At 40.4% G+C, this 14974-nt stretch overlaps 1 protein-coding gene across 2 annotated transcripts in view; it reads right to left on the bottom strand.

Moving 5' to 3' along the window:
* Positions 1 to 5186: 5186 nt before the first annotated feature.
* The window catches only part of MFN1 (mitofusin 1), a 35993-nt gene continuing 26205 nt past the window's right edge, over positions 5187 to 14974 (bottom strand). For both annotated transcript variants that reach the window (XM_060172008.1, XM_007518115.3), the window contains exons 16-18: positions 14335 to 14531; positions 8530 to 8664; positions 5187 to 5859 (exon numbers count right to left, since the gene is read on the bottom strand). In XM_060172008.1, the coding sequence (XP_060027991.1) occupies positions 5781 to 5859; positions 8530 to 8664; positions 14335 to 14531 (411 nt within the window). In that variant the 3' untranslated portion in view covers positions 5187 to 5780. The remainder of the gene's footprint in view (positions 5860 to 8529; positions 8665 to 14334; positions 14532 to 14974) is intronic.

Raw genomic sequence — 14974 nt, 5'->3', positions numbered from 1 at the left:
CCCATATGCACCATGGGTTTCTATGTACGACTTGCCAGTCTTCTTTCTATCTTGCAGTGATTCCTTCTTTTATTTGTACAGTGGCTCTTGTGAAATAATGTTGCTGTGAATTGACACTAATAAAAGTGCATTTTAACCGGACTTCATGTAACATGTTATAAAACAACATTTAGGACTTACTAAATCACAGAACTGGTTTCCAAGACCAGTGTTTTATTCTAAGATCAAATCTCTCAAAAAATTATATATACAGAGAGAGAGGGGGTGGGGGAGGAGAGGATAGAGAACGAGAGCATCACTCTGGCACATGCAATGCTGGGTTCAAACTTGGGATCTCATGCCTGAAGCCCCAATGCCACAGACCCCCTTGGAGACGGTGTAGGGGATAAAGCAAATCTCTTGATAAAAAATTGCTACTTTTTAAAATTTTTTAAATTATTTTTTATATTACAGAATTACATGTCAGCAGGGGTTTGAATCCACACCATTCTCACCACCAGAGTTCTTAATCTTGTCTCCCCACTGCGATCCACTACAGTTCCCGTAAGGTTGTAGATATGGGCCAGCCATCCTCTCTACAACTATCTGTCCACATTTATACAGTTGCCTCCCTTTTTTTTCTGATTCAATCCTTTCTTTCCCATCCAAGCTACCCAACATAACTACCTCCATATATGTGTCCCTCTCTTTTTCCTTCTCTCTCTCTGGATAGTGATGGAGCTGGAGTTCAGAGCCCTCTTATCTTGCTTGCCCCTGCTGGGAGTATGGGTCAAGGTTGTTTTTGGGGAGCAGAAGGTAGGAGTTCTGGCTTCTGTAATTGCTTCTCTGCTGAGCATGGGTGTTGACTGGTTGATCATACCCCACCCTGTTTCTGTCTTTCCCGAATGGACCAGAGTTCTGGAGATGCAAGTGTCCAGGATACTTAATTACTTTGTTCCTTGGGGAAAAGTTGGAAGCAAAGAAATTGGGAATGCTGCTGCTGGCCTACCCGCTGGCACTGCTAACTTACTCTTAAAAGGCGACAGATAATCATTTAGGAAGTCAGTATTCTTATGATTTTTTCTTTAAGATTTTATTTATCAATGAGAAACACAGGAGAAAGAACCAGGCATCACCCTGGTACATGTGCTGCTGGGGATTGAACTCAAGACCTCATACTTGAGAGTCCGATACTTTATCCACTGCATCACCTCCTGGACCACACTTATATATAATTTTTTTTTATATTTATTCCCTTTTGTTGTCCTTGTTTTATTGTTGTAGTTACTGTTGTTGTTGGACAGGACAGAGAGGAATGGAGAGAGGAGGGAAAGACAGAGGAGGAGAGAAAGATAGACACCTGCAGACCTGCTTCACCACCTGTGAAGTGATTCCCCTGCAGGTGGGGAGCTGGGGGCTCGAACCGGGATCCTTACGCCGGTCCTTGCGCCACGTGCACTTAACCCGCTGCATTACTGCACGACTCCCTATATAATTTTTTAATAATCACTTCTGCTGTTTGTAGTTTGACTACTGTCATTTCATTACCATAACCTTAAGGGTGAATTGGGAAATAAAGATATTTTCCAGCTTGTCTTACAATTACTTCAAAATAATGTGGAGATAAAATAAGCTTTGCTGTAAGTTGGCATTTCTTGAATCTGTGTGATAGGTTTTGGGTTTCATTTTGTTTTCCTGGCTATTTCTGTTTTAGTATTTTTTCATTGTAAATTATGTTTCCAGATAATGTCAGTTCATCTAAGAGCACAAAGCACTCTGGGATGAAGAGCAGGAAAAGCTCTTTTGTGGCACTTTCAATACTATTTTTTAAAAAAATCTTTATTTATTGGATACAGACAGCTAGAAATTGAGGGTAGGAGGAGAGAGGGAGAGAGACACCTGCAGTACTTGCCCCCTGCAGGTGGGGACTGGGAGCGTGAACGCTGGTTCTTCTCCACTGTAACAAGTACTCTCAACCAGGTGAGCCACCACCCAGTCCCCTAATTCTGTTTTTCTTGAGGAAAGTCATGGACAAGTACCTGTAAATTGTATGACTAATGCATAAACCAATTACTACCACGCTGTCACGGCCTATGGCATCTGTGAATGGTTAAAAGGCTGCTGTCAGTTAAGCTTTCCTTATTTGGCTAGGCACACTCAATGCGAGTTAATTAACACAATCAAAAAATGGCCCTGGGTAACTTATATGCCTATTGTAAAGAATAAGAATGACGGGGGCATTGGGCGGTAGCGCAGCAGGTTAAGCGCATGTGGCACAAGTGCAAGGACTGGCTTAACGATCCCAGTTCGAGCCACCGGCTGCAGGGGAGTCGCTTCACAGGCAGTGAAGCAGGTCTGCAGGTGTCTGTCTTTCTCTCCCCTTCTTTCTGTCTTCCCCTCCTCTCTCCATTTCTCTCTGTCCTATCTAACAATGACAATATCAATAAGTACAGCAACAGCAAAAAACAACAAAAAAAAAGCTAAGAATGAGGGGCTGGGCAGTGAGTGGTGCACCTGGTTGAGCACACACATTCCAGTGCACATGTCCCGGATTCCCACGATTTGGGGAAGCTTCATGAGTGGGAGACAGATACCTATGGGTGTCTCTTCCTCCAACTACCTCTCCCTTTCCAATGTGCCTTCATCGCAAATAAGTACAAAATGTGTGTGTGCGTGCGTATACACCTGTAATTTAAAAATATGAGAACAAGAACTTAAAACTCATTAATTGCCAAGTATAAATGCTACATTTATCAACTATCAGGCAGATGCGTTTTATTTTCAACCTTGTAAGCTTGCATACTTATAAGTGTCTTTTGTAAAAAGTTAAAGATCATACAAAGTTTTATAAATAGTTCTCTAAACATACATAGTAAACAAGTATATGTGCAATCGCTTAACGACATCAGCTGTAATTACATAGTTTCTCTACAATTCATGGGCCAGGTGTGCTATCTCCAGGCATAAAGGTAGAGTTCCATTACTCCAGTGCTTCACTTCTAATGGTCATACATTTTCAAACTTGACCAGGTGGGACTGCACTCATAGTTGACAGGAAATTCCCCAACAGTAGCACCGTTCTGTTTGTTTCCATGCTTCAGGATCACACAGATGGCTGTTAAAAGATTGCTGGGCCCCACACCTGGTGTTGATACAGCTGACCTGGTATAAGTTCTATGAACGTGCATTTCTCACAAGTGTGCAAAGATACCTTGACTAAACTTGCAGAACCACTATACTATAGTAAGAAGCTAATCCCAAACCACTGTGCTGTTTCAAAAGTTCAAGTATTTTCATGTTAAGATTTAAGGCCTTGAGTTTATAACCTAAGTTGGCAGTATCCAGTCTTTTGACATTCATTTCTTTTTCTTAAATTATCTTTATTTAATGGATAGAAAGTCAAGATATCAGGGGAAATGAAGGAGAAAGACAGGTACCTACAGCACTGCTTCACCACTTGCAAATCTTTCCCCCTGCAGGTGGGGACCAGGGACTCGAACCCAGGTCCTTCCTTGCACATTGTTCCATGTGCACTCAACCAGGTATGTCACCACCCAACCGGCCCCTTTGATTTGTCCCATTTTTTTGTTGTTATTGCAAATCAACAAATAAAAAGCTAGTAACTAATATTTAGAGTTGAATATTGCTTCCTACTATGTGATCTGCATAAAACATTTTGAAAGGCTTCTATTGCCTACATAATTTTGTCACCAACCCCTTAGAGTATTTTCAGAATTAGTGCTATGAAGAGACTGAATAGCATCCAGGAATTTTAAAGGCACAGCAGAGGAAGTACTGAGTACTCAGTTTTGTCTCTCCACAGAAAAGATGCACCAATTAATCGTACCTGGTCAAACGGACTCGTGCATTTCTAGCAAACACCTGACATGCTGGTCTGGTCACCCACAAGACTAATTTTTATGACAAGGCCCAAGAATGCTGGTTTTGTATAATTTTTTTGTTGTTTGGTTTTTACACAAAACACACACAGTATTTTGACTTATAAACACATCAAGGTTAAAAAAAAAAATACAGTGATTTTTAACCATGCCCTGACAAATTCATATGATTGAACAAAAGTACCTGGGGTGAGAGTGGGGTATGATCCAGCTGTGACCTTACAAATAACTTCCGAGGACTAGCACTTGTATGTGACAATATCCATTACAGAAGTCAGACCTTCCACCTTCTGCACCCCATAGTCATCCTGGGTCCATGATCCTGGGGGGACAAAGAATCTCCCTATTCTAAAATGAGGGGATGGGACCCAGAACTCTGGTGGTGCGAACTGTGTTCCTCTTATACTATGGTCTTGTTGATCATTATTAAGAAAAAAAAATTAGACTTTTTTTTGTTTGTTTTTAATTACCTCAAAGCACTGGCAACATAGCTCACTGGAGAACCTGGTTTGCCTTGTGCATGACCCATGGTTGAGCCTGGCCTCCACTGCACTGGAGGAAGCTTCAGGGATGTGGCATCTTTCTCTCTCCCTCTGTCTGCCTCTCTATCTGAAAGTGATCTGGAGCAGTGAAGCCCCATCAACAAGGGGAAAAAAAGAAAAAAAAAACATATCAAACGTTACTCTTAAAACTTAGAAAGCTTAGGGGCCAGGCAGTGGCACAACTGGTTAAGCACATATATTACAGTGTGCAAGGCACTGGGTTCAAGCCCCTGGTCCCCATATGCAGGGGAGGAAGCTTCAGGAGTGGTGATGTAGGGCTGTAGGTGGAAAGCTTCACAAGTTGTGATATTTTCCCTCTCTACTGCCCCCTCCCCTCTCATTTTCTCTATCCAAAAAAAAAAGACAACTTGGGTAGATAGCATAATGGTTATGCAAAGAGAATCTCATGCCTGAGGCTTCAAAGTCCTAGGCTCAATCCGATGCATTACCATAAGCCAGAGCTGAGTAGTACTCTGGTAAAACAAAACCAGCCTTCTTTATGACAGCTCACCTGGTAGAATGCACACTATATATACTATGCATGAGGGTCCAGCTTTGAGTCCCTAGTCATCAGATGTGAATACCATAAAAAGGGGGAAACTTCAGGAACAGTGGAGGGTGCCATGGTATCTCTCCTATATATAAAAAAAATTCTGCCTGCAGAGGTGGAATTGTGCAGGTACAAAGTCCCAGCAAAAACTGTGACAGAAGAAAACAAAACAAAACAACACAAACACACACACACACACATAAGAGACTAGCAATAAACCTTTCTTACAGTTTTATATCAGTTTTAATGGGAATGAAAGAGGAAGTAAAAACAGCTTATTCATTAGTGGTTTATATACCTGCCAGAACAGCACAAGGTGACTTCTAACTTGTATAAATAACGCTCTCAAGAACATTCCACACTCCTTGGTGCTTGAACATTTATAAAACAAAAAAGTGACTATTCCCATTAAAGTAGGCATCAAAAATTAGTTTTGAGGAAGAAGTGAGAGGAGTATTCTGACTCCTGGATGCCAGGAAACAGCTTTTCAGAATCAAAAACCAAGAGAGCCCTAACTAAGAGCAAGGCCCCACCCCTCAGGGGTCACATGGTTGGTTCTATTGCTTTTTAACTAATTCATTATTTTAATATATCAAACAGTTTGCCTGAAATCACAACTAAAGAGACATCATAACACTCATCAGAAGTGCAAACACCCTGAGGAACAGACCATTACCAGAATCTACACAAGGACTTGATACTAGGTAAAGTTAGTGTAATTCATATTTAAAGCCATTTCATAAAATAACAAGTGTCCCAATCTTCCAAGTTCCATTTTCTCCTATAATCACCAGAGCAATCTTCTTTCTGTTAAGAGTCTTCATTACTTGAATGGAGAAATTGCTTAGTAAAATTCTCCAACTTATTTTCAAGTTGAACTGCTTTATTTCTAAATTAAAAACAAACGACAGATTGTCAAAAAGATCAGTGAGAAAAACAAGCAGAAGTCTTCTGTGTAACCATTATACTACCTCACTGACCCTATTATCAACTTTTTTAGAGGTAGTTACTATAGCAGAAAAAAGACTCCAAAGTTCAGAACTTAAAACATGGTGTACTAAAATTATTATTATTACACTTGACTGCATCAAATATGTCTCATGAGAGGAAACCAGAACTAAAGGGTTGGGAAGGCAGTTGACTGGAAGGTGCCTGCATTTCCACATGTGTGACACAGGACCGAGCCCCAGTACCAGATAGAATGGAGGAAATTTTCATGCAGAGGAGTCTCTTTCTCGGCTTCTATGTGAATGAGAACAGTGTTCCAAAGGGGTGAGATCCTACATGCCCCAGTTCCACCAAAATACAACAAACTGACAAATCAGCACGTGTGTGTCTCCCATTCTTACACTACTACATCAGGGCACGTCTACATGCTTGAATGGACTTTCTTTCTTAGGTGAACTTATTTTGTCTCATTGCTGAGACCGTATGACTGAGGCCATAAAAGTAAATGAACCTAAGAACTTCACACTGTATGTTTTTAGGCCACTCTACTGTGCAGTAGGTATATTTAACTCAAAGGGCTGAGTCTAATGTAGAAAAACAAGGGAGGTTACAATTATATTTGTTATTGTTTGTGGTGCCAGTGATGAAACGAAGCCTCATACATTTATGTTAATGCTTTACCCCCAAGTCACCTCCCTGACCCAACATCTTAAACCTTTTCCTGTTAGAAAACAGGACAAATCTGCAGATCAAATATTCTTACTTATTCAAGTCAGCCCTACCCTAACCAGAATGGCAATCAGGTACTAATAATCAAAACAGGTCACTGGCATTTTATTGTTCTATTACAACAAAATGAAATACTTTTTTTTTTAAAGAAACAGACTGAAAACTGTCTCGCCAAAATATATATATTAGTATTTTGCTTGCTGGACAGGGTCAGAAAGACATCAATAGGGAAAGGGGATAGAGAGGGAGAGAGAGAGACATGTGCATCACTGCCTTACTACTCGTGAAGCTTCCCTACTGCAGGTGGGGACCAAAGGCTTGAACCTGGGTCCGTGTGGACTGTAGCATGTTCACTCTACCGGTTGCATTACACCCCCACCCCTTTTTGTTTTTTAATAACTTATTTGTTAGTGAGAAAGAAAGAGCCAGAGTAATGCTCTGGCATGTATAGGGCATGCAAGTCCAGTGCTCTACTCCTGCAGCCCTTCCCCCCAACTGGCAGTTTCACTGAATGTGAAAGATGTACTGCGTGATCTCACTCAATGTATGAGCAGTGGGACTCATTAAACTGACTTGGGGAGACTATGCTCTAAGGGATCATTTTCCCCCAGAGATTGTGACGCCGAGGGATAGAGGAAATGTGACTGGTGATCCAACAGCCCTTCCCATTTGCAGATGTTACTGCTCTTACAGGAACACGTACATGCAGCTTGTGCTCTATGTGGGGGTTAAATGCTTCCTGATTCTCCCAGATTTATCCACGAGCCACTTAGTGAGTAATAAAGTTCAAATTTAAGAACTGCCAGGAAGTAAAAATCTCACAAGGGCACTTCTGATCTTATTCTCAAATTCACGTAGGCCCCAAAGATTCTGTGATAAACCACATTAAAACCAATTCCACATTATATTGAGACATTTGGTCTTTACTTTTGTTGCAGACTTAAGAACACACAACAGACCCTTGTCAGGACAGAAAATAGGTGTCTTAGATTTAAAGAATTAAGAAATGGTATTTTTAATTATAGAACTTCAGCACTGAAAAGGAAAAGGGGATAAAGAATCACAAGAGAATTTTAGGTTTGGATTTAAAAAGATCTTTAATTGGGTGGGGGTAAATAGCATAATGGTTATGCAAAAAGACTCTCGTGCCTGAGGCTACAAAGTCCCAGGTTCAATCCCCTGTACCACCATAAACCAGAGCTGAGCAGTGCTCTGGTAAAAAGAAAGAAAGGAAGAAAGAAAGAAACTGGGAAATGTTATGCATGTACAAACTATTGTATTTACTATCGAATGTAAAACATTTAATTCCCCCACGACATTTTTTAAAAAAAAGAAATCTTTAATTCATATTCACTGTTTCCTGATAACTCATTTTCACTGTAATTGCAAAAATATATGGACTATGTGATAAGATTTACTTATTTAAAAAAAATTTAAATTATATTTATTTTCCCTTTTGTTTTTATTGTTGTTGTAGTTATTATTGTTATGTCATCATTGTTAGATAGGACAGAGAGAAATGGAGAGGGGAAGACACAGAGGGGGAGAGAAAGATAGACACCTGCAGACCTGCTTCACCGCCTGTGAGGCGACTCCTCTGCAGGTAGGGATCCAGGGGCTCAAACCAGGATCCTTACGCCAGTCCTTGTGCTTACTGCCACTTCCACTTAACCTGCAGCACTACCACTCGACTCCCAGATTTACTTATTTTTATGAGGAAGCCTCAGTACATGCAGAGCCTGTACTCTTATCACTGAGCAATACCCTTTGGTCTGCAAATAACTTAACCCATCACAGAAAGCTAAAAGCTTTAATACAAATTTACTAATTATAAAGACCAAATAGATATTAATAGCAGAAAAGAAAAAAAATGATCAAATACCTTAAGAGTTTTGAATTATTTTGTATTTTCTCCAACTGATCTATTTCTTTGGATAATCTAGCAATTTCTTCTTCCAGTTGTCTTTGTGTAACATCAACTTGTTGGCACAAGCGAGCAAAAGTGGTAGCCATTTCCCTTAAAATAAAAAGAACAATCTCATTAGCAATTATCTAGATGTCTTTTATAGTCTTTTATGTCTTTGTTTTATGTCTTTTATAACTCAAACATTTATATAAAAGGATATCCAAAGTTAAAGAAAAAAATAGCCAAAACATTAAAACATAAAAACATAAGAATACTGCTAAAACCAATGGCACAGCTATATACAAATTATGTCAAAGGACAAAAATTATGGCAATGTTGTGTATGATACAGCAAATCCTAAGCATATTTCAAAGTTAACCCAATTGCCAAATAATGTGATTATAGCAATAACTGTCTATTGCCTTCTTAAACCCTAAGACAGCAGGAACTTCCCGCTTCCTCTATAGAGCCTATTATTTCCTCCAGTCCTGGAACCTCTAGGGTGGGGGCTCACTTTCCTGCATGCTTCTCTCAATTCATACCAAATAATATTGTAATCGCCAATCTCAACCTAACCAACGCAATGAGTACCAGCATGCATCACTTCTGACTGTGTCCAGAGACGTCAGGCGTTGAATGTCAATCCTTCACCGTCTTTACTCGGGTGAGACCTTTCCTTTCATAGTATTCTCTAATTCCACTCCAGGAGGTTCACTTCCTAACAAAGTTCCAAAACCTAGATATAGACCAGGTCCTGTGAGTTAGAGCATATGTTCACATGTATCCATAAATTAGGGCAAAATATATACCTGAAAGCAAAAGTACACAATAGGCTACAGTGAGTCAGTATAAAGTTCCTAATGAAATAGTGTCTACTTAGACTTAGATACCCTCTTCACCTACTTCCTATTACAGTTCTCTCACTCACTCCAAAGCTAACCTTATGAAAGCAAGGACTACAAAAGTTGAATAAGGGAAGAGACTGGCATATTTTAACAGTGACTCTTTAGTCACTATCAGGGCCCTATCAGCTAGGGCCCTATTTGGGGAGTCCTGAGATTCCCAAACAGACATGATGGGCCTAGACCTTGAATAAATCCCTCTCTCCATTGTTACTGGTCATTTCTATCAGTAACAACAAAACAGACCCCTTTGTGGGCCCTCATAGGACCTTGCCCTCAACTTGGATCAACAATAGTAGAGAACGTTCCATCCTCCGAAGGGAGGATGGACAACATACTCTATGCTACTGAGGAAGATGGGTCAATACTGGGGCAGCTTGGAATGATCCTACTCATGACCACTGAGTGTGAGCTCAGATCTACAGGGATGCAGAGGTCACACAGGCTCCTAAGCTGAATATGGCCCAAGGTCACATCAAATTGATGGGGTTTACAGTCAACAATATTTATACCCCTTTCCCATATTAGTGAGCTACTCTCTTCCCTGATCCAGCTTTCTGTTCCTTTCCAGCCACGACATCATCTCCCCAGACAATAACTTGGATCTACCTGCATATCAGATTTCAGGTTCAGGGGGAAAACAACAACAACAACAACAACAAGCGAGTATAGCCACAGGCCCTTTGGAATATAACTAAAATATGCCTACTAGCTATCTACAAAACGGAGTCACCCCCCCCCCCCCCCCCCCCCCCGCCACACACACTCTTCATCTCCACCACTCCAGCCTTTAAGTTCATGATTAGTCAACAACTGGTTTGGCTTTCAATGCTTACTCTCTTTTTAGCCACCAGGTTCCATATGCTAGCATGATGCCAACCATATTTCCCTGGACAGACAACCCCACCAATGTGTCCTGGAGCTGTGCCTCCCCAGAGCCCTGCCCCACTAGGGAAAGAGAGAGACAGGCTGGGAGTATGGATCGACTTGTCAACACCCATGTTCAGCAGGGAAGCAATTACAGAAGCCAGACCTTCTACCTTCTGCATCCCACAATGACCTTGGGTCCATACTCCCAGAGGGTTAAAGAATAGGAAAGCTATCAGGGGAGGGAATAGGATATGGAGTTCTGGCAGTGGGAATTGAGTGGAGTTGTACCCCTCTTATCCTATGGTTTTGTCAGTGTTTCCTTTTTATATTAAAAATAAAAAAGAATGTCATACATCAGAAAAGGTAACAGCAGCAAATGCTGGAGAGGGTGTGGGGTCAAAGGAACCCTCCTGCACTGCTGGTGGGAATGTAAATTGGTCCAACCTCTGTGGAGAACAGTTGGAGAACTCTCAGAAGGCTAGAAATGGACCTACCCTATGACCCTGCAATTCCCCTCCGGGGGATATATCCTAAGGAACCCAACACATCCATCCAAAAAGATCTGTGTACACATATGTTCTTAGCAGCACAATTTGTAATAGCCAAAACCTGGAAGCAACCCAGGTGTCCAACAACAGATGAGTGGCTGAGCAAGTTGTGGTCTATATACACAATGGAATACTACTCAGCTGTAAAAAATGGTGACTTTACCGTTTTTAGCCGATCTTGGATGGACCTTGAAAAAAATCATGTTGAGTGAAATAAGTCAGAAACAGAAGGATGAATATGGGATGATCTCACTCTCAGGCCGAAGTTGAAAAACAAGATCAGAAAAGAAAACACAAGGAGAACCTGAAGTGGAATTGGCGTATCGCACCCAAGTAAAAGACTCTGGGGTGGGTGGGTGGGGAGAATACAGGTCCATGAAGGATGATAAATGACATAGTTGCGGTTGTATTGTTAAATGGGAAACTGGGGAATGTTATTCATGTACAAACTATTGTATTTACTGTTGAATGTAAAACATTAATTCCCCAATAAAGGAATAAATTAAAAAAAAAGAATACTGCTAAAAATGGTATTATGAAGCAAATAGCATTTGTAAACAAAACAATTAGTTTTAATCCCCGGCATCACCACATGCTAGAGCTCAGCAGTGCCGTGGTCATTCCTTGTATCTTTCTTTTTGGTATCACACTCTCTTATTAAAGTAAAATACTATATATATATATATGACTATTGGTTTAATTTCAATGTTGCCTATGCTGTATAGCTGTAAATATGCTAACAGGGAAGAGATGGGCACATTGCTTTAGAAGCATAATATACTTTACTTGTTAACCTACAAAATTAAGAAATTGTGGATTGGGCAGTAGCACAGCAGGTTAAGTGCCCATGGCATGAAGTGCAAGGACTGGATAAGGATCCCAGTTTGAGCCCCTGGCTCCCCACCTGTGGGGGGTGGGGGGGCACTTCACAGGCAATGAAGCAGGTCTGCAGGTGTTTCTTTCTTTCACCCTCTCTCGAGATTTCTCTCTGTCCTATCCAACAACAAGGGCAACAAAATGGGGGGAATAATGGCCTCCAGGAAAGTGGATTCATGGTGCAGGCCCCGAACCCCAGCGATAACCCTGGAGGTTAAAAAAAAAAAAAAAAGAAAAAGAAATTACTAAGACTGGGGGGGGCCGGGCAGTAGCGCAGTGGGTTAAGAGCGCATGGCACGAAGCACAAAGACCAACTTAAGTATCCAGGTTCAAGCCCCCGGCTCCCCACCTGCAGGGGGGTCGCTTCACAGGCAGTGAAACAGGTCTGCAGGTGCCTATATTTCTCTCCCCCTCCTCTCTGATTTCTCTCTGTCCTATCCAACAACAACGACATCAATAACAACAATAATAACCACAACAACAATCAAAAATAAATAAATAAATTACTAAGACTAGGCAAATGAATGTTTTTTTCTTAGTATTCTGTGGATGTTCATCTCTTCCCATGGTCTTTTTCTCACTTCTCCCCACTCCAGCAATGTTAATTTTAATATTTTATTAAATTACTATTTAGCTAGTATTTGAAATCAATATAACTGATGTTTCCTCCAGCAGAGCAGAAAGTTCTCTAAAAAGAGAACAAAGTTATATTTTACTTTTTTATTTCCCATAATCTTTAGGATAGTCATTGCTATATGGTCAGCAATTAAGATATAGTTGCTGATCAAAACAACTGAAAAATACATGAATTTGTATTTTTACATATGTGCTCTCTTGGCAGTCCAGGTAGCTTCATTAGAGAAAAGATTTTTTAAAATTTAATTAATCATTTTATTTGGTAGGACAAAGATAAGTAGAAAGGGGGAGGGATAGAGAGGGAGAGACAGACAGAGATACCTGCAGCACTACTTCACTGTTTGTGAAGCTCCACCCACCCCACCCCCACGGCCCCACGGCCCCAGGTGGGGACTGAGAGCTTGAACTTGGGTTCTGGCACACATGGTAACATGTGCACTTAACCAGGTAGCCACAGCCTGGTTCCAAAAGGATACAATAATGAAGTCACTCAGTGGTGGTATAACACACACACACTGTGTATGTGGTGTGTATATATATTAGAATATATGCTATTTTTCATCTAGAAAATATTTACTGACTCACTGTCCTTCAAAATGTAAGCTTCTAATCTTATGACCTTTTTATCAATTTTTACTAGAATTATGTACATATTACTCCTTATATTAATTTACAATCAGCTTTTAAAGTGACTTCCTAATTTTTATATTTATATATTAAGAGAGCAGAGTACTACTCATTTCTGGACATATTCATGGGTGTAAAGTTCTGTGTCCTTCTGAACTATTTCTCGGTCCCTGGAATCAACTTCAGATCAGAGAACCTTTTGTTTTTCAGCCTTTTAAATTATTTTCTGTTATTTCAGATATCCTTGAAATTTAGCTCTCTGTAGCATCCCAGTACGGAATATTACATAATTCACTTAACTGAATTTCTATGTATTTGTACTCAATGAAACAAAAAATTAGCATAAAAAGAAACTGTATGCAGGTGTTTATTATAATTATCTTCAGCATTAAAATTACTTTTTTTTTAACCAGAGCACTGCTTAGCTCTGGCTTATGGTGGTGTGGGGGATTGAACCTGGAATTTGAGCCTCAGGCATGAGAGTCTATTTGCATAACCATTATGCTACATACCCCCATTAAAATTATACTTTAAAACACAAACAAGTGCTATACAGTTAAAACACATGATGTCTCAATAGGATGGGGAGATAATGTAGTGGTTATATTTGTCTATATTAGAATAAAAGGGGGAGTGGGCATGCTGCCAGGAGCAGTGGAGTAGTGGTATAGGCGCTGAGTCTCAGCAATAACCCTAGTGGCAAACAAAATCTCTTAAGCTAGAGGCTCCAAGGTCCCAGGTTTAATTCCTGGCAGCATCTTAGGCTAGAGCTGAGCAGTGCCCTGGTTTAAAAAAAAAAAAAAAGTTAAAATGTAGTGCAGAGAGGTAAATCACATCTAATAGGTAGGACACATTCTGAATCCATTCTGATATAATTTTGTTTTCTCACTTTGATATGTAAGTTGCAATATGTGTTCAATTGTAATGCATCAACTTGTGTACTTTCTGCATGTCATAATTCTTTTTTTTTTAAACCAAAGATTATGGTAGGAACAATGGCTTGGCTTTTAGACAGTAGGACTTAAGATGCCTAGATCCCCGAGGTTTGATTTCTTGGTGTTACCTGTGCTGGAGCAGTCCTCTGGCCGCTCTCAATAAATATAATCACTCTTAAAAAAATAAATAAAATCCAGGGCTAGGGAGATCAGATAGCTTGGTCTGTCAGAGCACCAACTTGTATACCTGAAGTCCAGAGATCCCAGCTTCAATGCTTGGAACCCCCATAAGTCATAGCCCTCCAAACACACACCTCCCCATACCTTTTACTCTGTCTCTCTCATATTAAATAAATCTTTAAAAAAAATTTTAAAAGACCAACATACTGTTGTACTTGATGGCTGCAGTTCGCACTTGTGAAGCTAACAATCATTTGCAGTTTCTCAGTTGCATAGTTGACAAACTGCTGCTTAAAAGCTCTCTCTTTGGCACGGGTGGTCCAGGTCAACCTTTCATAAAGATACAAAGCTCCATACATACTTAATGAAACAGATATGAGTTTCCAGCCTATAGTTCTCCAGATCTGTAAGATAAATTTCACAGCTTAAAAAAAAATACTTAGAAAACTGCACTAAAACTTTTGAACCTGTCAGACATCTGGCAAGTTAATTTCATGCATTTCAAAACAGGATACTATTTTTTTTCCTAGACCAGAGGGCTTAAAAAATAAAATCGGTCTGGGGAGACAACATGTTTGTTATACAAAAGACTTTCAGGAGGTCGGCGGGAGCGCAGTGGGTTAAGTGCACATGGCACAAAGTACAAGGACCAGTGTAAAAATCCCAGTTCAAGCCCCCAGCTCCCCACCTGCAGGGGGGTTGCTTCACAAGTGGTGAAGCAGGTCTGCAGGTGTCTTTCTCTCCCCCTCTCTCAAATTCTCTGTCCTATTCAATAACAACATCAGTGGCAACAATAACAATAACAACAAGGGCAACAAAATGGGTAAAAAAAAAACGGCCTCCAGGA

The sequence above is a fragment of the Erinaceus europaeus genome, chromosome 14 (genome assembly GCF_950295315.1).
Source record: "Erinaceus europaeus chromosome 14, mEriEur2.1, whole genome shotgun sequence".
NCBI classification, from domain to species: domain Eukaryota; kingdom Metazoa; phylum Chordata; class Mammalia; order Eulipotyphla; family Erinaceidae; genus Erinaceus; species Erinaceus europaeus.
The sequence above is the reverse complement of the archived record's forward strand: the minus strand, read 5'-3'. Positions and strand labels throughout refer to the sequence as shown.